The sequence below is a fragment of the Pelobates fuscus genome, chromosome 2 (genome assembly GCF_036172605.1).
Source record: "Pelobates fuscus isolate aPelFus1 chromosome 2, aPelFus1.pri, whole genome shotgun sequence".
In the NCBI taxonomy this organism is placed as follows: domain Eukaryota; kingdom Metazoa; phylum Chordata; class Amphibia; order Anura; family Pelobatidae; genus Pelobates; species Pelobates fuscus.
The window spans coordinates 185,310,163-185,334,571 of NC_086318.1; the positions used below are offsets into that span (position 1 = coordinate 185,310,163).

The 24,409-nt window shown below is 42.2% G+C and overlaps 1 protein-coding gene across 2 annotated transcripts in view; it reads right to left on the reverse strand.

Annotated features, from left to right (window-relative positions):
- The window catches only part of IMPG1 (interphotoreceptor matrix proteoglycan 1), a 500,344-nt gene that overhangs the window by 406,071 nt on the left and 69,864 nt on the right, over window positions 1-24,409 (reverse strand). For both annotated transcript variants that reach the window (XM_063443013.1, XM_063443012.1), the window contains exon 3: window positions 1,051-1,217. In XM_063443013.1, coding sequence (XP_063299083.1) covers window positions 1,051-1,217 — 167 coding nt within the window. The remainder of the gene's footprint in view (window positions 1-1,050; window positions 1,218-24,409) is intronic.

The window sequence follows — 24,409 nt, forward strand, 5'->3', positions numbered from 1 at the left end:
GAATCCGGGCCGGACTGAAAGCTAGGAGGAAGAGGAGCTCGGCCACGCTACAAGGAAGGGGAGGCAACTGAGAAGAACATGGGGGGGAGTAAAAATAAACATAGGGAGAGGGGGAGGAGGAGGGGGGAGTAAAAAAAACATGGAGAGGGGGGAGTAAAGAAAACATGGGGGGAGTAAAAAAACATGGGGGAGTAAAAAAAAACATGGGGAGGGGGAGGGGAGTAAGAAGGACACAAGGAGGGGGGAGGGGAGTAAGAAGGACACAAGGAGGGGGGAGGGGAGTAAGAAGGACACAGGGAGGGGGGGATGAGAGTAAGGTGGAGCAGTTTTAGAGAATTTGCACATGTTTGTGAGAACTCAAAAATTTTAGTGTGTGTGTTTTAAGTATGTTGGATTTAGTTATTGTGCACTTTTTAAATGTATATTTGATTTTATGGTACAGTGGTGTTTTTTGCAAATTGTTGAAAATGTTTTATGCACAGTATATGCAACAGCAGTATTTGCACTATAAACCTTTTTTATTTATATAAAGTGTGGGCGAACTTAAACTGTATGGCTATGCTGTGGTTCCTGTAGGCTTTGCGCGCGTGTGAGTGTGGGGGGGGGGGGGGGGGAGGTTGGGGGGGCTTAGGGGGGCTTCCATGTCCATTTTTCTTGGGGCCCCCAAATTCATTCAAACGGCCCTGGATTGCTCTATGGACTTTTGTTATATGTTTATCAGTATGTATACATGTTTGTACTTTTAATTTTCTGTTAATAAAAACATACATAAGAAAAAAAAATAAAAGTAAAAAATATAGCACACAGCATTACTAACTGAATCTGAACACTTTACCCAAACATATGTAGGTGCATGCAGTGTTCCTTTATTTATTTTTTTAATCTTTCTTGGAAGTTTCTATTACACTCTATATTTACAGATTTATCACTGACCATGTCTGACCTATCTCCATGTCACCAACTATGGAATCTGCAGCATAAAAGATAACGTATACTATAATTTTAATGCATTCAAACGTAAAATTATTTGAAATTGAAGCTAAATCTTACCTGTTGAATAATGTCCAAATGTTCTTGGGAGTTGCTAAAGTTTTTCCCAATGTCAAATATACAGAACGTTTCTTGTAGGCATGTGTCAACCCAGTGCTGGTATTCTGTGGTCTGTGGAATACGGTCCAAAAATATCCGAAATGCTTCCCACACAGCCTCCTGGCAGACTGAAAGAAAAAAGACCAAAAATAAGCATATGAACAAGTTCTCTCCAGTCAGATGTCATAATGTGCTTATCATTGTCAAGAAACACAAATTCAAGCTAATCCTAATATGTGAATGTTGCTATGTTTTAAGTAAACCCTGACTTAAAGAGTCATAGGTTCAGGACCAGATTTACCATCCTTGCTGCCCCAAAGCCAGTTAATGCACCCATATAGGGTGGGACAAAATTCAGAGTAGAGTTTGAGGAGTCAATAACTTTTTCATTAATTAATTAATTAATATAGCAAGTTACCAACTTCAGTGATATTACATACAATGAATGCTTAAGGTGTGAAAATGTGTTTGACTAGGTACAGAAGATGTTATCTTTTAAATGAGATTCATTTGCCACCTCACAAATCTCTGTTGATTGCATTGTTCATAATATAAGCTAATGTTTAAGGCTCTATTGCACAAGTTTCTGCACAGATATTCTCCTTGAGCTGCTCAAGTGTACATGGTTTGTTCATGTACAACCACTCTTTCAGATATCCCCACAGGAGTTAATTGGGAGCTGAAAGTTCGGGTGAGCATGGTGGCCAATTAATCTGGCAATCTATTTAAATTATTCTCTCACCTGACCTGCTATTTTGAAAATAAAATTCCACTATTTTTACTTGTTGTTCCTTCATGAAATTATCCATGATAATATATATATATATATATATATATATATTTATATATATATATATATATATAGTCAATACATTGTTAAGTACAGTTCTGCACACCAGCCAAGCAATAAGATTTGCTTTTCCCACATTAATCTCCAATTTGCAGTGATGTTACTACTGCAAAGGATTATGGGTGGGCATATGCAAATTAGCTCAACAAAGAATCACATTTATGTATATTTGTAAATTTGGTGTTTGGTGTATGTGACTGAATGAGTGCATATGACTAGTCTGGGGTGTGATTGGATGGTGAATGTGACTAAGTGGATGATTGGATGATAAGAGGGACACTCTCTGTGAGAGCATGGTACATATGTGTGAGTGTGGAGGCTGCTTGTGGGGATGCTTGTACTTAGCTGCTTGTGATGTTGCATAATAATGGAGAAGCTATGCTACTTGTATAGTTTGCGTGTGGGGGGTGTAACTGATTGTGGTTTTGCATATGTGCGGTAGGCTATTTCTGGTGTTGCATGTTTCTGGGCACACTGCTTGGGGAGTTGTGCATGTATATTGGAGGCTGCATGTGTGGGAGGAAGGCTATTGTGGAGATGTGTGTGTTTGTGTGGATGGGACAGTTTTTAGTGCAATATGTGTGTGCATATTTGTAGTGTATGTTTTGAGAGACTGTGTCTTTAGTGTGGCCAAGCTGACTACGATGGTGAATATTCTCACTGAGAGCACTTCCTGTCAGATCAGATAGAGGATACAGAAGATCCTCTACCACAGTCCGCTTGGCCACGCTACATGCAGGTCAGTGGGCACAGGAGGGTGTAAGGGGGTAATTAAGACTCATGAAAAAGCTGGATGAGTAAATGAGACATATGGGGTAAATGAGACAAATGCATAGACTGGCTGGGGGAGGAACGAGACACAAGAAGGGTCTGGAGGTAAATGAGACACATGGCGGGGTGGGGGGTAAATAAGACATATGAAGGGTCTGGGAGAAAAAATGAGACACGCAGAGGAGCTGGGGAAGAAAGAGACACAGGGGGTGGAGGATAAGATACACTAAAGCGGCTAAAACAATCAAAGAGGGGGTACGAAACACAGAAGGGGGAAACAAACACAGGTGAAGGTGCATTTTTTTGTGGGGTGGGACGCAACTTTGCCTGTGTCACCTGATCTCCCTGTATCTCAAGTGGAAGAGTTGATTAACAGGTGAGAGTAAGACTTCTAGGTTTTTATTTCAAAATATACATTTTGCTAGCAATCCTGCTAACACAATGTAACAATGTGATTCTGACAGTAATACATATATACTTATATATTTGCATGTATATATATATATATATATATATATATATGTGTGTGTGTGACGGACCACCTTGCACCCCAACCGGGTACCTCCGTCAATTGCTGCTTCCTAGTATTTGCGAGCACCATAAGCGCTGTACTGGAACACCATAACCACCGTAAACCACACGAACTGCCACAGCTTAGTTCGGGTCTCGGTGTCTTCCACACACCCTGGACCCAAGACCAGGATCGAGCTTCCAGTAGGTAGACCTCTCCTTGTGTAGAGAGGGTAGCAGGAACAGCTCTTATAAGGGGAGTATTGTGATATAGCAATCCCCAGAGTGAATGTAGTTCTCCAATCCCCCAAACATGAGCCAAGACTTCATGAAGGGGTAAACAAATCTCAGTTTAATAGGAGCCACACTTGGCCTTATATGACAATCCCCATGCAAGGGGTATGCCCATCTGGACATTGCTGGGGACTACAATGCAAAATTATGAACCAATAACAACAGGGTTACAATGCAGGACACGCCCATATACAATACAATAAGCCTTCCCCATTTATTTAGGAGATAATTGAGTCAAGCACTATACTAAACTCAATTATCTCCAAACACAAAAAACACACATTTTTACAAAACCTTAAAAATACCTTAAAACACATAATATCCCCACAAAAGTTACATCCCCATGCCCAAAACGGTTCCATAGAATCGCGGCTAAGTGCCGCTGGCTTTCGACCGGGAACCGTGAAGTATTCATGCCGAAAATAGTTCCATAGAATCGCGGCTAAGTGCCACTGGAGGACCGACCGGGAACCGCAAAGTCTACATGCAAAAAACAGTTCAAGGCATTCGTGGCTAAGTTCCTCTGATGTCTATTTGCGGTTTGGTCCATGCAAACGTCCGCCAGGAAGCTAGCGTTCGGTTTCATAGAAAGTGCCGAACCAGGGGGAATAAAATATATGTCTTTACAGTCATTGACATGGCCCACAGTCGTTTTGCAAGAGCCTGGCTAGCAGGCCCCTCCAAGCACCCGTGATGAGGTTCTGTACGTCACAGTGAGCATTAGTGATATACCGTTTTTACTATAATCTAATGCGCCATCAAGTGTAATGCGCACCTCAATTTTTTAAACCTGAAAGCTTAAACATTTATTCACTGTTGAATGTAATGCACATTTGTACAAGAATATACTACTATACAACATTATGCATTATTATTTTTTAGTTATTTTTTATATTAGCTCCTTCTAACTCAAATTGCTCCTCAACAGAGTTTCATTCCTACAATGGTTGTTAAGCGAGAACCGTCTTCTTTCCAGGGATAGATATACTCAAATCTAATGCGCATTAAAATTTTGGAAACTTTATTTTGCCAATAAAGGAGCGCTTTAGATTCAAGTAAATACGATATAACATTATGCCTATAATATTTACACATATATTAATAAACATGTATATATGCATCATGCACACAGAAATGTCATTAACATATACCATATATGTAACAAGCACTTATTGGCCCAGTCTTGTTGCTAGGTGCACAAATAACATATTCAAAATGAAGAGCACACACATATGACTGCAAAATAAACAAGATAACTTCATTTTTTACAGTTGTGCAATAGCATAAATTCACAATTTCAGTCTCATTGCCAAACTCTCCTTACTATGTCAAGGTAGTTGGGCTGAAAGATTGATTATAGGCAGATTCATGTCTTATTATAATACATTTGCAGCTCTTTTGTTTATTTTGAATCCCTATGGGTGCATACTTTCACGTAGGAGTAATAGTTTTACATTTTACTTTATCTCTTTCACCTCTATGGTAGTGTGACATTATTGCATTATTGGGCTGGTATAGAATTTTTTTTTAGGGCTGCTTTAATTCACAGCCTAGCCCTCATAGGCATGTCTGTCTCTGAAACTATTGTCTTTCAGAAGAGTTTGAAGATGGAATACTCTATTTTATTGCATAAAAGGCCATAGATATCTAGAAATGCTCCATTCTATCTTGTTATAATAGAGTACAATGTACATTGTGTTTGGTATGGATAACATTGTTCAAAATATAAGACATTAACAAGCTGTGATAATGTATTTATGGACACTTGGATATTAACTGCTGCACAATGACACAATCAATTCCTGGAACTATATGTTATAACAAGGGGGACAGAAAGAGTTTTAACTAATCATCTCACCATATAAAACTGTAGTACCCAAACTATTCCTTATGTGCTTCCTCGTTTATTTGGAGTATAAAAGCACTCTGGGAACTACTTAATGTAGGTACTAATCACTTACATCTTTATTTTAACCATGTTTTAACATAGATTAGAGGGATACCCTGCTCTGGTGCCTATTAGAGATGTCGCAAACATAAAAGTTTCCGTTCACGAATGGCGAACGCGAATTTCCGCAAATGTTCGCGAACGGGCGACCCGGGCGAACCGCAATAGACTTCAATAGGCAGGCGAATTTTAAAACCCACAGGGACTCTTTCTGGCCACAATAGTGATGGAAAAGTTGTTTCAAGGGGACTAACACCTGGACTGTGGCATGCCGGAGGTGGATCCATGGCAAAACTCCCATGGAAAATTACATAGTTGATGCAGAGTCTGGTTTTAATCCATAAAGAGCATAAATCACCTAACATTCCTAAATTGTTTGGAATAACGTGCTTTAAAACATCAGGTATGATGTTGTATCGATCAGGTAGTGTAAGGGTTACGCCCGCTTCACAGTGACAGACCAAACTCCCCGTTTATCGCACCGCAAATAACCGCAAACAGTCAATTTGCACAACCGCAAACTCCCCAAGGTTGGATACCAAGCTAGCCATGTCCCGTTCCTTGTCCTCACTGATATCATTGAAGGTCTCTTCCTCCACCCAGCCACGTACAATACCAAGGGTCCCAGAAAGGTAACAACAAGCCCCCTGGGACGCCTGCTGTGTTTGGTCTTCCACCTTCTTAAAGGCACCTTCCTCCTCTGACTCCTCTTCTTCAGACTCCTCTCTCTGAGTTGCCTCTCTCTGCATTATTATAAGGTGTGTTAAGTAGTACTATTCCTATCAGTCTAATCCCTGTTACGTCCCCTATCAGGGGACGTGTATATGGCATCGATTTTAGGAACCGGGAGATGGAAAAAGATGCTTGGTTGGTCCTCCTACTTCAAATTTGGGGCACCGCACGTGTAATCTAATGTGCCACCAGATAGGAGTGGTGTGTTAAGTAGCCCCCCTCATCAGGCCTCTTTTAGTCGAATGTATCGCCCACTGTCAGTCCCTTCGGGGTCCATCCCTCATTCATCTTAATAAAGGTGAGGTAATCTAGACTTTTTTGACCTAGGCGACTTCTCTTCTCAGTGACAATACCTCCTGCTGCACTGAAGGTCCTTTCTGACAGGACACTTGAAGCGGGGGCAGGCCAGAAGTTCTATCGCAAATTGGGATAGCTCAGGCCACAGGTCAAGCCTGCACACCTAGTAGTCAAGGGGTTCATCGCTCCTCAGAGTGTCGATATCTGCAGTTAAGGCGAGGTAGTCTGCTACCTGTCGGTCGAGTCGTTCTCTGAGGGTGGACCCTGAAGGGCTGTGGCGATGTGTAGGACTTAAAAAGCTTTGCATGTCCTCCATCAACAACACGTCTGTAAAGCGTCCTGTCCTTGCCGTCGTGGTCGTGGGAGGAGGAGGATTACTTTCACCTCTTCCCCTGTTAGATTCCCTTTGTGCTGTGACATCACCCTTATACGCTGTGTAAAGCATACTTTTTAATTTATTTTGGAACTGCTGCATCCTTTCCGACTTGCGGTAATTCGGTAACATTTCAGGCACTTTCTGCTTATACCGGGGGTCTAGTAGCGTGGACACCAAGTACAGGTCCTTCTCCTTCTGCCTTTTTATACGAGGGTCCCTCAACAGGCACGACAGCATGAAAGACCCCATTTGCACAAGATTGGATGCCGAGTTACTCGTGTCCCGTTCCTCGTCCTCAGTGATCTCACTGAAGGTATGTTCTTCCACCCAGCCACGTACAACACCACGGGTACCAGATAGGTGACAACGAGCACGCTGGGATGGCTGTTGTGGTCGGTCTTCCTCCTCCTCCTCAAAGCCACATTAGTCCTCTGACTCCTCTTCCTCACAATCCTCTTCCAGCATTGCCGCAGGTCCATCAAGTGATGCTGATAAGGTTGTTTCTGGTGGTGATGGTGACCACAACTCTTCCTCTTCCTCTTCACACTCATCTACGGCCTGATCCATCACTCTTCGCAGAGCACGTTCCAGGAAGAAAACAAATGGTATGATGTCGCTGATGGTGCCTTCGCTGCGACTGACTTGGTTTGTCACCTCCTCAAAAGGACGCATGAGCCTACAGGCATTGCGCATGAGCGTCCAGTAACGTGGCAAAAAAATTCCCAGCTCCGCAGAGGCTGTCCTAGCACCTCGGTCATACAAATAGTCGTTAATGGCTTTTTCTTGTTGGAGCAGGCGGTCGAACATTAGGAGTGTTGAATTCTAACGTGTCGGGCTGTCGCAAATCAAGCGCATCACTGGCATGTTGTTTCGCCGCTAGATATCAGAAAAGTGCGACATGGCCGTGTAGGAACGCCTGAAATGGCCACACACCTTCCTGGCCTGCTTCAGGACGTCCTGTAAGCCTGAGTACTTATGCACAAATCGTTGTATGATCAGATTACACACATGTGCCATGCACGGCACATGTGTCAACTTGCCCAAATTCAATGCCGCCAACAAATTTCTTCCGTTGTCACAAACCACTTTGCCGATCTCAGGTTGGTGCGGAGTCAGCCACTGATCCACCTGTGCGTTCAGGGCGGACAGGAGTGCTGGTCCGGTGTGACTCTCTGCTTTCAGGCAACTCAACCCCAAGACGGCGTGACACTGCCGTATCCGGGATGTGGAATAGTACCTGGGGAGCTGGGGGGGTGCCGTTGATGTGGAGCAAGACGCAGCAGCAGAAGAGGACTCAGCCGAGGAGGTTATGGAAGAGGATGGAGTAGGAGGAGTAGAGGAGGTGGCAGCAGGCCTGCCTGCAAGTCGTGGCGGTGTCACCAACTCCTCTGCAGAGCCACGCATTCCATGCTTGGCAGCCATCAGCAGGTTTCCCCAATGCGCAGTGTAGGTGATATACCTGCCCTGACCATGCTTTGCAGACCAGGTATCAGTGGTCAGATGGACCCTTGCCCCAACACTGCTACTTCCTTTTTCACAATCGAGTACAGGTTGGGGATTGCCTTTTGTGCAAAGACATTTCGGCCAGGTACCTTCCACTGCGGTGTCCCAATAGCTACAAATTTTTGGAATGCCTCAGACTCCACCAGCTTGTATGGTAAAAGTTGGCGGGCTAAGAGTTCAGACAAGCCAGCTGTCAGACGCCGGGCAAGGGGGTGACTTTGTGACATTGGCTTCTTACGCTCAAACATGTCCTTGACAGACACCTGACTGTGGGCAGATGAGCAGGAACTGCTCAAGGCAAGAGACGGAGTGGCGGATGGTTAAGAGGGGGCAAGGAGGACAGCAGTGGTTGACGTGGCTGAGGATGCTGGACCAGGAGGAGGATGGCGGCTTTGAGTTTGTGTGCTGCTTGTACTCATGTGTTGATCCCATAGGCGTTTGTGATGTGCGATCATGTGCCTTCGCAAAGCAGTTGTACCTAGGTGGGTGTTGGACTTCCCACGACTCAGTTTCTTTTGGCACAGGTTGCAAATGACATCGCTGTTGTCAGAGGCAGACACACAAAAAAAATGCCACACTGCTGAGCTCTGCAATGACAGCATTCTGGTGGTGGCAACAGCATGTGTTGATTGGCGTGCTGTCTGGCTGACCCCAGGTGCCGATGCATGCTGTCTGACTGTGCCACTAGCTCCTTGCGACCTCCCCCTGCTTCCAACTTTGCTCCTCCTCCTCTCTGTCTCCCCATCTGAACTTTCCCCCTGTTCTTCTTCTCTTCTAGCAGGCACCCACGTGACATCCACGGAGGCATCATCATCATCAACCGCCTCACTTGTATCTGACAACTCAGCAAAGGAAGCAGCAGCGGGTACAACATCATCATCATCACACCGTACGTCCATGTGTGTAATGCTGCCTGACTGAGACATATCCATGTTATCTACATCCTCTGGCAATAATGGTTGCGCATCACTCATTTCTTCCAACTGATGTGTAAATTACTCCTCTCACAGATCAAGTGAAGCGGCTGTGGTGCTGGTGTTGGTGGTGGCAGCAGGCGGGCGAGTGGTAACTTGAGAGGTGCCCGAAGCTAAGCTGGAGGAGGATGGTGCGTCAAGGTTCCGAGCGGAAGCTGTAGAAGATTGGGTGTCCTGTGTTAGCCAGTCAACTATGTCCTCAGAACTTTTCGAGTTCAGGGTACGTGGCCTCTGAACACTGGCCATTATTCTAGGGCCAAAGGGAATCACAGCACCACGACCACGACGGCCCCTGCGGGGTGGCCTGCCTCTGCCTGTCATTTTTTTTTTTCGATTAGTGGTACTATGCATGCAAGCTACTGTGACAACAGATATGAGTAGCACTGTGCACTGGCAGAAGTTGGCAGAGTAGACGCTGTAGGCCTGACACACACGCTTGCAGACAACTAACTGCTATTCAATCTATTACAGTCAAAATTGTTTTTTTTTTTTTAAATGTACACTACTGTTACACCAGATATGAGTTGCACTGGTTTGACACTGTGCCCTGGCAGGCCCTGAAACGCACACGTGTGAAGGAAACTGACTGATATTATTTCACAGTCAAATTTCTAGGTTTTTTTTTAAATGTACACTACTGTTACACCAGATATGAGTTGCACTGGTGTGACACTGTGCCCTGGCAGGCCCTGAAATGCACACGTGTGAAGGAAACTGACTGCTATTATATCACAGTCAAAAAAGTTTTTTGTTTTTTTTTAAATGTACACTACTGTTACACCAGATATGAGTTGCACTGGTGTGACACTGTGCCCTGGCAGGCCCTGAAACGCACACGTGTTAAGGAAACTGACTGCTATTATATTTTAAATATAAATATATATAAATATATAAATATCATAATAATAATAATAATAAAATCAGTGTTGTGATAATATTTGTTAAATCAAAAAGTGCTCAGTACTGAAATGGTTAAATAGTTGCCTAGCAGACAGAGACAGTTTGATAAGTATACTTGATTCAGAAACGTATTATATATGAAAAAACATTTATCTTCAAGTATGTTCTCGACAACTCCCACTGCTCATAAGGTATCACCTACGATTTTCAATAGTTTCATCTCCTGCAGCTCTTCATTTTTAAAATATCTCAGAGACTAAATGTGCTAAAAGCATATATTTAAATTTTAATTGTAACATTTAATACAGTTCGTAATAATGAAGATAACAATTTTTAAAATGAATATATTAATATATCCAGTGTGGATTAATTTAAGACTAAATGCTTTTATATTGATATCATTTAACATATTCATCACTTTTTATTGCACATCAGTGCAGTTTTCTAAAAGAACTCATTTTGTATTGTATTAAACAGCACCACGTTTTGCATGTTTCATTAAAGTCTTCATTACAATATTGAAATAAATTGGAATTAGCAATAGTAAAGTAGACAGTAAGCAACAAGGCATAAAAAGTAATTTCTCTAAAACAGACAAAAAACTAGAAGAATTTAGACAGGCATCAGCAGCAAATTGTATATTTGAATATGTAGCTGAGCACAACATCATTTTAAAGTGGTGCTGTCAAAATGGTATTTAAAATGCTGGGCGGGAACATGGCACTATTGTCATGGTGCAATATTCATAACAGCTTATTATAGAGCTCATAAGAGTTTGCTTTTAATTACACCGCTGGGTTGGGCATTACATTACACTGGTTTTGGTAATTGGTATATGGGCAATATATCCTTCATGTTCAGGGTTTGTTTTGAGTACCTTACTTTACCAGCCCAAAAACATTATGTTTAGCTCACAACATCTTAAGTGTCCTTGTTTAGTTTAAAACAGGGCTAAAAATGTCCACTCAATGACAAGCCATTGGCATGTAAAATTCAGCCCTAACATTTAAAATGTACCTCCTGGTGAGTGTTTGTTACACCCTTCAGGCTTGTAGTGGCTTGTGAGTTTTAAACCTGTCTAGTAGCATAGGACTTGTAATTTTGAACACTGGTTTAGTATACAATATGCAGAGTTTAGAGCGTATAGTGCTGTACCACTACCCTGTAACAACACATTGCTCTATGAGCAGCAATTCGAAGATGTGTGCTCTAAAATCATTTGAAAATCTTATTCAAAATATGAAATCTTGGTTTTCATTGGGTAAATCAGCTCAACACTATGACATGATCTACAAGGAGCTTGGCCAATGATGTGGGCTGCATGTCTAGTTAACAAAGAAAGGAGTGTGAGCAAACAGTATATAAATACAATGTGTAGAAAAAAGGAGAATTGGGGCAGACCTGGAACATGCTTTTCTCAGCAGTTGTGTTGCCATAGAGACCAACATGTATACAAAATACCAATTAAGGAACACTGCATACACAAAAAATAAAAAAAAAATTCAGTATAGCAATGGCAATGTGTTGCTTGTTTGTTGGTTTGTAATTCATTATTTACTACTAGGTTATAGCCCAGGAATTCAGGTGTATATCAGTGCGGGGTCCACTGGTCTCCAGAGGGCCGTGTAGGGGTTAACAATTGTCTTAGAAGGTGGGCCTGCATTTGGGTTAATCTGCCCCGCCAGTGATGGGCTCGTGGTGCCCCTATCTCACCTTGCGATGCTCTGCTATGATTGCTATGCTTGTTTCAGTTCTCGGGCTTCCTATGTTATGAATCTCCTAAACTACTGCACCGAAAGAGTCCTTGCAGCAGATCCTTCTGGCTGGTCCCTGTTTCTCAGTTAGTGCCGTGGTATTTGTGTAGGAGTATAATAGGAAAGGGGAAACAGGGTACAGACTCTCAGAAGCCATGTGGATGGTTCTGGGGCATCGGGGAGTCCTCGGTGTCCAGAATCATTGTTGTGGTCATGTCCGTGGTCCGTCCATGTCATTCAGTACCGTAGCTTGTCAGCAAAGTCTGGCTTCTTTGTCGTCAGCAGCCATTACTTCCACATGTTTAAGTATGATTGGTGTGTGCCTGCTGTGCTGGAGTGGAGGTCCTCCAGGGCTCTTAGTTCCTCCATTCTAGAGAACTATGACCTCGGTGGCGGAGTTACCGGATGTTTTCAGTGTTGAGGAATTACCAATTTGGCAATATGCGGATCGTGCAAGATTTCTTATAGAGGGTTTTAGGGGTCTTGGTATAATGGAGAAGCATTTCTGTGGGTTTTAAGGGGGGTGGACTTTCCGTGAATAACTCTAGCATTGTATGTATCCCCTTCCAGAACAGGAGGATCTTCTTGCATTCCCACCAGATGTTGAGGAGTGTGCCTCTCTCCTCTTCACATCTCCAGCATAATGGGGAGTGATCCGGGGTGATCTTGTGTAGTGTTGAGGAAGTACGATACCAGAAGGTTAACAGTTTGTAAGCTGTCTCCTGTGTTTTGCTAAATCTAGAGCAATGGTGTGTGAGGTAACATATTTTTTTCCCACTCTGCCTTGTCAAATGTGCGTTCCAGGGCCGTCTCCCATTTTCCGATAAAGCTTGGCTGTTCAGTAGGGGTGAGTGTCAGCAGTAGAGTGTATATGAAGGAGACCCCATAAGCCAATGGTTCAGGTTCCAGACAGGCATTTTTGAATATGGTGGGGGCCCGGGATAGGACTGACCCTTGTGGGAGTGTTGCAATATAGCTCTGCAATTGTTTGTGTTTTAGTCGCATAAGAAAGGTAATGTTCGCATCACCCCTCATGTCAGCTAGTTTCTTAAAACCCGCTGTCAATTATACATGTCTGAGTTGGAGTATGGGGTTGTCTATAAGCGTTCTGAAAGCGTTCGGGTCCAGTCACAGTGGAAAATCTGGGTTGTATGTCAATGGGAGTAGGGGCAATGGGAGATAGCGTGTTTTCCCTTTGCATGATGCCATACCCGTAAGGTGGCTCTCATGTATGAGGAGCATTCTCCCTCACCCCCTGTGGCCCTGGGTGGTAGCCATGGCAACAAAGCAATGTGGATGCCCACCTTGCTCTTCTTTGCCTGTTTCCATGGTTTGTGTACCTTCTGTTTGGACAATTCCATTATCCTTAGGAGATGGCAGGCCTTGTAGTAGAGTGAGAAGTCGGGCATCGCCAGGCTGCCCTTATCTTTTGGTTGGGTTAGCAGGGTGTGTTTTATTCTGGATCTTTTCCCATTCCAGACGTAGTGTCCAAGGGCCGTTTGTAGTGAGGTAAAAAGGGGTGTGGGATTGCTATGGGGATGGTTTGGAAGTGGTATAGTAGGCGTGGGAGGAAATTAATCTTGACTACCTGAATCCTACCCAGCCAAGAGATGTGTGGGTAGGCCCACTCTTGCATGTCCGTGCGGAACTTCGCGTGCATCAGGGCGAAGTTTTCTTTAAATAAGTCTCCCTCCTTACGTGTTAACCATATGCTCAGATGTCTGCTTTTGGGGGTTCCCCTCTGGAAGTTGTAGTGCTGGCGCATTGGAATTGCCCTACGTTCTGGGACACTAACATTTATGATGTATGATTTGGAGTTTATTTTTATGTTGGACAGTGTTTCGAAGTCGCGAAAGGCTTTTAGTATGTTAGGAAGTGACACTTCCGGGTTTGTTATGTAGAAGAGTAAGTCATCGGCGTACAAGGCTATCTTGTGGTGTGTGTTCCCCGCTGTCACCCCCGTAATGTCTGGGTTGTTTCTGATGGCCACCAGGAGGAGTTTGAGGGCAAGGACAAAGAGCAGCGGGGACAGGGGGCATCCCTGGCGGGTGCCATTAACCACCACCTGAGCAGTGGGTTATGTGTATAGGGCCTTGATCCATCCCAGCATCTTGGGGCCCAAACCGATGTGTGATAAAGTATTTCCAGCATACCCTGTCCAATGCCTTCTCTGCATCGGTGAATTGCAGGAGAGGGCCTCTGTGGCTGCTCTCACTTCTGTGCATCAGTGTAAGAGTACGCATGGTGTTATCCCGTGTCTCCCTCCCCATCACGAACCCCACCTGGTTTGGGTGCACCAGTGTGGGTATGTGAGTTTGTAGTCTGGTGGGCAGAATTTTGGTCATTCATTTGAGATCGCAATTTATGAAAGATATGGGTCGGTAGCTCCCCACAGTGCTCTCCGTCCTTGCCCTCCTTAGGGAGAATGGTGACGTGTGCCGCCAGGAATTGCTTCGGAAAGTTGTGGCCCTCCCTGATGGCGTTGTATGTGGCCAAAAGTGGTATGTAGAGTATGTCTACAAAGTTTTTGTAATAGCACAGCGGCAGGTCGGCAGGGCCTAGGCACCTGCCAGGTTTCGTTTGCTTTACTGCCATGGCCAGTTCCTTAGGGGTGATAGGGTCGTCAAGCAGGTCTGCCGTTTCCCTATCAAGGGAGGGCAGCGTGTGTGCAGTGATGTAATTATTGATGGAGTCCAGCAGATATTTGTCTGCCACCTGCGTCTGCAGTCATGGCAGGGAGTATAGGTCTGCGTAATCACCTCTTGAATCTTTGTGGGCAGTCGGTGTGTCTTGTTATCTCTTATGTAGTCAATATACGTCATCTGTCTACGTTTAGCCAGAATCCGTGCCAACAGTCTGCCGCTCTTATTCCCATGTAGGGGGAAGAACGCATTGTGCCTCTATGTGTCTCTATGATATCTGGTCTGGAGCAGATGGGTCAGTTCCCTCTGTAGTGTTAGAAGTCTTTCTTGGTGCGTGGGTAGTAACTCCCTCTGTTTTTTTCAATATGGCGCTAGATAATAGCGATTTAATCATTGATATGTGTTGTGTCGGGATGTGGGAGATGTCTGAGGCGTCCCACCTTGGGTCCAGCGCAAGATTAAAGTCCTCGCATAGGACCAGAACTCCCTACTCAAATTTCCTTAACTTATGTAGGGTCTGTGTTAACAGCCTGTAGTGTCTCTGGTTAGGGGTTTGCTCTAAGTGCATGTGCTAGTTGGTGGGCCCCAAATGCATAACCACAGAGTGCGTGAGGTAGCAGTGAGGAAGAGCAGGCATCAGTGCTCCCTTGACACAACCTCTGTTCTCCCACCCTAACACTGTATTTTGTCAGAATAGGTACCTGCCATCTGGTGAAGCATGTGACTAATGGATCTTTTCCTGCCTTGGGACACCCTAAGGTGGCCATCCAGAAGGCCACATGTGGAACGCACTTACTCCCCCTTACTAATTTAATTTTCTTTACCCCTTAATCTACACTACTCATGAAAACAAAGTGCTTGCTGTGTCTCTCCTCTGACTGTATATTACACACAGCTGGCATGTTAGATGCATGATGTAAAGTACACATCTGCTGTGATATCATGGTGGCAGAGAAGACCACAATGTTGTTGATGCGACCAGATCGCATTTTTTTTTATTCCAATGCTATCTCACGAGGAACTGTAGGTCACCCCTTGTTAGAGATAAGTACACGGCATGGAGTGGGTTGTTTAGCAGTGATGGAGGCCTTGTAAAATTACCTTAGGCTTGTTCACCATTTCAGATTTTGGTATTTTATATTATAAGTGTAGGTTTTGACACACTACACGTGTGCCATTTTGAATTAGAGTATATCTGAAGTATGATGCTGAAAAAATATGAATTTACAACATAATTTTGGGAAATTCTATATTTCTCCCACAATAACCTTCAAGAATGAAAACCAGTCTTCAGGCAAGCTCTTATGATGGACCATTGAGTTATATCATCTTTTACATCTGAGGTGAGTGATGGAGTAACAGATTTTTTATTCTAATGATACATGAAAGAAGTTAACAATCTCTTTCCCTGAGGCAGACAATCATGCGTCAGCATCGCAGGGATTTCTGTATTGACAGGTGGCAACAGGTGCATCATATGTGTTTTCATGAAAGAGCTTTATAACCCTGAGCAGTCAGTGTGGAAGGACTGCAGAAGAAATCTTTAAAAAAAAATGCTGAATGTTGACCTTAATGGAAATACTGGAGCTATTATTTTATTCTACAAATGTCTGAAGAATGAAAGACATTACTATGAAAGGCACAAATTAAGTGTGTGGTTTTTTTTTTCTTTTCTTAATATGCTCAACTGGCTTTGGCAGTCCCCACATTTGAGGCAATGCACAGTTTTCCCTATTATATCAAATTCAGATATTGTTTAACAATCCAGCAGGTTGACACTAGCAAAACAATGACACATTTTCCATTCTTGAAAAAAAATATTTCTAAGGTTTTTAAAGAAACACACTTGCACCAATATTGCACAAAACACTTCCAGTTAATTTCCAGGGGAAAACAACATTTAAAAAAAAAAAGTATATATATTTGTCACGCTCAGTGTAGTTAGCTAATGCCTATATATAGTTCTCATCTGTCAGTTGATAATTATACATTAAACATAATCAAATAAATGTTGCAAATGTTTATCCACACAGCGTGAAGCATCACCTTTCTCGTGAAATAAGAAGACGAATGAAAGTTATTTTATATCTCAAACAACTTCAGAGATTTTATTTATTAATTCAGTTTTCAAGCTTTAGTGAAATGGCATAGTTTTCTTTTCTTTTTTTTTTTAAATGTACCTTTCTGTCTGCATATGATATAGTTTAATCCTTGGGTAAGTATATATTTTTAATCTTTGAATTTGCCAGCACAAAAAATAGATTAAACACATACTTACCCGGAGGTACTAAATTAATCCTTGTGTCTAAAAAAGAAATGGGACTAAAAAAATAATTCCAACCTTCCAGCTGAATTGCTGAAAAAAAATAAAAAATGGAAAGAAAATATGGCCATCTATATGCATTGACAAATCAGTTTAGCGATCTTTTAATCACATGGTGTTAAAGCCAAGCAATCACAGTGTATCATTGAATACGCTTTGGTTACTCAAAGATCAATGTCATCCTATGGACGCCCAAGCATATTTTGAATTAATTCAATGTATATGCTATGTAGTGTGGCAACTTCCAACTTTTTATTTTTATTTTCTATAATTAAGGACTATAATAGATTTATATAATTTTAGGGGGTTAGCTAGGTGCTAATTAAAAAAGTAAAAAAAAATCTGGTAAAGTTGTTTTGTTTACAATATACCTGCTCCACCTTAGTACAAAACATGTTGTTGTCTCCAAGTAATGCAGCTTTATGAAAAGCTTTGCAGTTAAAGATTTTTTTTTAAAATAGTGCACAAAACATACCAAGAAATGGCTTGAAAAATGTTTATTATAGAAAAAAGCCCTATTGTATATAATACAAATAATAATGTCAAATAAAGGTTAAAAAAAATTGGGGGAATGAAAAAGGGGTTATGCCACTGCAAAACAGATTTAAAGATAACTTTAGCATATTAAACAGTGTCATGAATTGGCTAACAGGATATTGTTATGCTCGTTTTATACTTTGTAATGTGAGGGTAGAGTGAAATTGACCAAAGAGGTTGTCTTTTCCATAAGGTGATTGTTGTCTACTTTAACAACTATGGCTCAAGAGGCACCAATGCTCACTATCAATCACATGTTAAAACCCTTCTTGCTTCCAGGGTAATTTTACTGACTAATGTCTGAAAGTGAGTGGGTAACCGATCCACATGTCTAGCTAATAAGTTAGCCCATGAGTCTAAATCAAGAAGCTGAAGACAAAGGCCACTAAGATAAGCTTTTGTACATTATTATACTAAATGAAAAGGACAGAGAAATCCAAACTCCAACACCAAGAATTATTTGGGAAATGTCTAAGGTAAACAGTAAAATCAGCTAAACCTGATCCTGTGAAATTATTCATTTCCATCCTAATCACCTGATGCATACCCCTACTATTGTTAAGAATGTTATTCTAGTATGTGTATGAATAAAAACAATGTAAATCAGGTATCAAGTATCAAGTAAATCAGGTATCAAGTAAATCAGTCCATTTTATAACACCATTAAGCAATTTATCCTACCAGCCTAAGTTGTAAGATTTTAGTTATACTGGCTTGGCAGTAGGGCATGGGCATTGGGCATTGAAGCATCGACAATCTCCTAGCTTTGGCTCAACAACTGTATATGGAACTGGGGGTCAACCACATTAGGGGCATATCTATTAAACCTTGTTATAAAATCAGCTTGTGAAGGTTACATAATACATAATATTTTTTTGTTTAAGTATCAAAGTGGAACCATATGATGTCCCGAACGGTTCGCTGGCGAATAGTTCCTGGCGAACATAGCTTGTTCGCGTTCGCCACGGACGGCGAACGTATGCAATGTTCGGTCCGCCCCCTATTCATCATCATTGAGGAAACTTTGACCCTGTACCTCACAGTCAGCAGACACATTCCAGCCAATCAGCAGCAGACCCTCCCTCCCAGACCCTCCCACCTCCTGGACAGCATCCATTTTAGATTCATTCTGAAGCTGCATTCTTAGTAAGAGGAGGGACAGTGTGATGCTGCTGATTTAATAGAGAAATTGATAGCTAGGCTAGTGTATTCAGTGTCCACTACAGTCCTGAAGGATTTATCTGATCTCTGCAGTGAGAACAGAACCCCAAAAAGCCCTTTTTAGGGCTTTAACATCAGTCTGCTTTTTTTTTTCCTGTGTAATCTAATTGCAGTTGCCTGCCTGCCAGCGCGTGTGTCAGGCTCACAGAGTGTAATGTGCCCACTTGCCCAGTGCCACCACTCATATCTGGTGTCAAAATAGCTTGCATTTAAAAAAAAAAAAACTTTTTGGACTCTAATATAATAGCAGTCAGTTTCCTTCACACGTGTGCGTTTCAGGGCCTGCCAGGGCACAGTCTCACACCAGTGCAACTCATATCTGGTGTAACAGTAGTGCACATTTAAAAAAATAAAATACAATTTTGACTGTAATAGATTGAATAGCAGTTAGTTGTCTGCAAGCGTGTGGGTCAGGCTCACAGCGTATACTGTGCCCACTTGCCCAGTGCCACCACTCATATCTGGTGTCACAATAGCTTGCATTTAACAAAAAAAACACTTTTTGGACTGTAATATAATAGCAGTCAGTTTCCTTCACACGTGTGCGTTTCAGGGCCTGCCAGGGCACAGGGTCACACCAGTGCAACTCATATCTGGTGTAACAGTAGTGTACATTTAAAAAATAAAATACAATTTTGACTGTAATAGATTGAATAGCAGTTAGTTGTCTGTACACGTGTTTGTCAGGCTCACAGCGCACACTGTGCCCACTTGCCCAGTGCCACCACTCATATCTGGTGTCACAATAGCTTGCATTTAACAAAAAAAAACTTTTTTGACTGTAATATAATAGCAGTCAGTTTCCTTCACACGTGTGCGTTTCAGGGCCTGCCAGGTTACAGTGTCACACCAGTGCAACTCATATCTGGTGTAACAGTAGTGTACATTTTAAAAAAAAAATGCAATTTTGACTGTAATAGATTGAATAGCAGTTAGTTGTCTGCAAGCATGTGGGTCAGGCTCACAGCGTATACTGTGCCCACTTGCCCAGTGCCACCACTCATATCTGGTGTCACAATAGATTGCATTTAACAAAAAAAAAATTTTTGGACTGTAATATAATAGCAGTCAGTTTCCTTCACACGTGTGCATTTCAGGGCCTGCCAGGGCACAATGTCACACCAGTGCAACTCATATCTGGTGTAACAGTAGTGTACATTTAAAAAAAATAAAAAAAATTTGACTGTAATAGATTGAATAGCAGTTAATTGTCTGTAAGCATGTGTGTCAGGCCTACAGCGTCTACTCGGCCAACTTCTGCCAGTGCACAGTGCCACTCAGCCAGACAGCACGCCAATCAACGCATGCTGTTGCCACCACCAGAATGCCGTCATTGCAGAGCTCAGCAGTGTGGCATTTTTTTTGTGTGTCTGCCTCTGACAACAGCGATGCCATTTGCAACCTGTGCCAAAAGAAACTGAGTCGTGGGAAGTCCAACACCCACCTAGGTACAACTGCTTTGCGAAGACTCATGATCGCACATCACAAACGCCTATGGTATCAACACATGAGTACAAGCAGCACACAAACTCAAAGCCTCCATCCTCCTCCTGGTCCAGCATCTTCAGCCACGTCAACCACTGCTGTCCTCCTTGCCCCCTCTCAACCATCCACCACTCCATCTCTCGCCTTGAGCAGTTCCTGCTCATCTGCCCACAGTCTGGTGTCTGTCAAGGACATGTTTGAGGGTAAGAAGCCAATGTCACAAAGTCACCCCCTTGCCCAGCGTCTGACAGCTGGCTTGTCTGAACTCTTAGCCTGCCAGCTTTTACCATACAAGCTGGTGGAGTCTGAGGCATTCCAAAAATGTGTAGCTATTGGGACAACGCAGTGGAAGGTACCCGGCCGAAATTTCTTTGCACAAAAGGCAATCCCCAACATCTACTTGATTGTGAAAAAGGAAGTAATGGCATCTCTGGCACACAGTGTTTGGGCAAGGGTCCGTCTGACCACTGATACCTGGTCTGCAAAGCATGGTCAGGGCAGATATATCACCTACATTGCGCATTGGGTAAACCTGCTGACGGCTGCCAAGCATGGAATGCGTGGCTCTGCAGAGGAGTTGGTGACACCGCCACGACTTGCAGGCAGGCCTGCTGCCACCTCCTCTACTCCTCCTACTCCATCCTCTTCCATAACCTCCTCGGCTGAGTCCTCTTCTGCTGCTGCGTCTTGCTCCACATCAACGGCACCTCCCCCAGCTCCCCAGGTACTATTCCACATCCCGGATACGGCAGTGTCACGCTGTCTTGGGGTTGACTTGCCTGAAAGGAGAGAGTCACACCGGACCAGCACTCCTGTCCGCCCTGAACGCACAGGTGGATCAGTGGCTGACTCCGCACCAACTGGAGATCGGCAAAGTGGTTTGTGACAACGGAAGAAATTTGTTGGTGGCATTGAATTTGGGCAAGTTGACACATGTGCCGTGCATGGCACATGTGTGTAATCTGATCGTACAATGCTTTGTGCTTAAGTACCCAGGCTTACAGGACGTCCTGAAGCAGGCCAGGAAGGTGTGTGGCCATTTCAGGTGTTCCTACACAGCCATGGCAAACTTTTTCAGATATCCAGCGGCGAAACAACATGCCAGTGAGGCGCTTGATTTGCGACAGCCCGACACGTTGGAATTCAACACTCCTAATGTTCGACCACCTGCTCCAACAAGAAAAAGCCGTTAACGAGTATTTGTATGACCGGGGTGCTAGGACAACCTCTGCGGAGCTGGGATATTTTTTGCAAAGTTACTGGACGCTCATGCGCAATGCCTGTAGGCTCATGTGTCCTTTTGAGGAGGTGACAAACCTAGTCAGTCGCACCGAAGGCACCATCAGCGACATCATACGTGAAGAGGAAGAGGAAGAGTTGCGGTCACCATCACCACCAGAAACAGCCTTATCAGCATCGCTTGCTGGACCTGCGGCAACACTGGAAGAGGATTGTGAGGAAGAGGAGTCAGAGGAGGAATGTGGCTTTGAGGAGGAGGAGGAAGACCAACCACAACAGGCATCCCAGGGTGCTCGTTGTCACCTATCTGGTACCCGTGGTGTTGTACATGGCTGGGGGGAAAAACATACCTTCAGTGAGATCACTGAGGACGAGGAACGGGACATGAGTAGCTCGGCATCCAACCTTGTGCAAATGGGGTCTTTCATGCTGTCATGCCTGTATACGCTGTTTAAAAAGGCTGAAGGAGAAGGACCTGTACTTGGTGTCCACGCTACTAGACCCCCGGTATAAGCAGAAAGTGCCTGAAATGTTACCGAATTACCGCAAGTCGGAAAGGATGCAGCAGTTACAAAATAAATTAAATAGTATGCTTTACACAGCGTATAAGGGTGATGTCACAGCACAAAGGGAATCTAACAGGGGAAGAGGTGAAAGTAATCCTTTTACACATACCCGATTCGAGCGTTGATGTCCCTCTGTGCTGTGTCATGCTTCTCCTCCGCCGACATCAGTTAATAGGGGGACCTAATGACTTAATGTGCATGTGTGGTGTGCATCACACATGCATTTAGGCCTTCCCCATAGGAAAGCATTGCCTCAATTGTCTGGATTCTGGACGTCCTCATGCATAGTGTGAAGATGCCCAGCATTGTTTCAATGAGTCAAACTCCGTGGGACTGTAGGAAGTGTCTCTGGTGGTTGTCTGGTTTCTCAAAAACTGCTTGCAGGGTTAAGTGAACAGTAACCCTGCACCCAGACCACTTCAATGAGACAAAGTGGTCTGGGAGCCTATAGTGTCTCTTTAATTTTTGCAGGACAAAAGGGGTAAACAGAAAATTACAATTCTTTTTTTTTACTAAATGTTCCCTTTATTTGTAATTACATGACAGTACACTTTTCATCTGATAATAGTTTCATCTTTACATTGCCCCTGTCCAGCAACATGTTTCTTGTGGCAGAATGTAATGGATGTCTCTGGAATCAGAACAAGGAACACCATTTTAAAATATCTGCTAATTTGGCTAGCACCAAAAATAGATTAAATTATCTGAAGATTATTATTATTATTATGAGTACATGTAAAGAGCAAATTACATTCCAATAGTCAGTGTCAATATCGACATAATGTGTTTTTCAATGGATTTGATAGTTAAAAAGACTAATAGTAAAAATAATATTATTAAATGTATTCCCATTCTTATTCCTATTTTTTTTAACATGTTTATATATTAAAAAAACAAACAAAACTGAACTGTTTATGTGGTATGTTGTGAGAAATTATTTTTGTTTGGAATGAAAAACTCTTCAATTGCTGTTGATTTGGCCAGATCATTTGTTTGAATAAAATTGTTTGAATTTTTAAAATATGGTTTCTCCTTAATGCTTGAATAGTTGCATTGGTATAAAAACTGATTAAATTATGAACCAACGTCTTTATAGATATATTTACAAGATAAATCTACCTATTACCAAATTGAACCTATCCTCCAATCAAATGTTAAAAGACAAGATAAAGGTTTGTCCCTTAGGGCAGTTAGCTTCTTGTATTTGACAAGCAATCTCCAGTATTCTCTTTTCTAATATTTTATAATTCTTCTCAGGCTTTATTGTACACATTTCTATAATGGAAGATATTTTAATCTTCATGACCCTCTGAGATTGCAACATTTTATATGCTAGAAACATCACAGATAAAATCAAATGCTGGTTCTGGAAAACATAAATATTTAATTTACACAAGAGAGAAAAAAGAGAAATGTGTACACTATGAACAAGTAAGCAGGTAATTTCAAATACAACAGTATGAGAGATGATGCTAATTCATAACTGTGAAGAGTTAATATGGTATGTTATTCCAATAAAATTTTATTCAAGCCAAAAAAAAACTACTATAAACCAATGAGTATGTACCAGCTGCTACCCCAGCTAATTATAGTAACTGAAACCTGTTCTACAAAATAACACTTTATAAATATTAAAATTATAAATACTTCCGAGCTATGTATTTTAATTCTTTATAAAGCAATTTATGTAGTACAATTATTCAAATGTTTCTCTCTTAATAATATATGATTTTAATCATTTCAATTGAATGATAACTAATCGATACACTATTGCAATAAAATTCATACATAAAACATGGATTAATTATTTTCTAATGTAACAAGTGAATGAGGTGTTTTAAATATAATGCATTTAATAAAGAATATGTGCATTTTTCTTGAGTACAAATGTGAATCTAATTATAAATTGCAACAAATGGAAATAACAATTCTAGTGAATTATGTCTGTATTACAATATATGCTTTATTCTTTTGTTCAATTTTTGTAATTTGAAACAGCCATTTAAGTCCTATGCTGCAGACTCAAAAGGACATAATGTTTCAGTGTCAATAAATCAATACTTCATTTAATTAAATGCATTTGGCATTATCATTTGTACATGGTATTACAAAATGTTACATTGTAGACCACACTTACATTAATATTAACATGAAATGAAATGTATATATTGACAGAAATCATTTATACAGTGCAGGTACATAGACAATATACTGGTTAGCCTTGATAATGTTTCCTCGTCTTTCTCTACCTCATGGACTGGGTGGATAGCATAAATAATAAAGGCAGGATATGTCTAACTTTCCAGGCCCTTTATTTGATGTCTATTCTCATAGGCCTATAAATCTAAATTATGGGCATCTCTCATGTGCCCCCAGTGGCCTGAGGTCCCATGCCTCT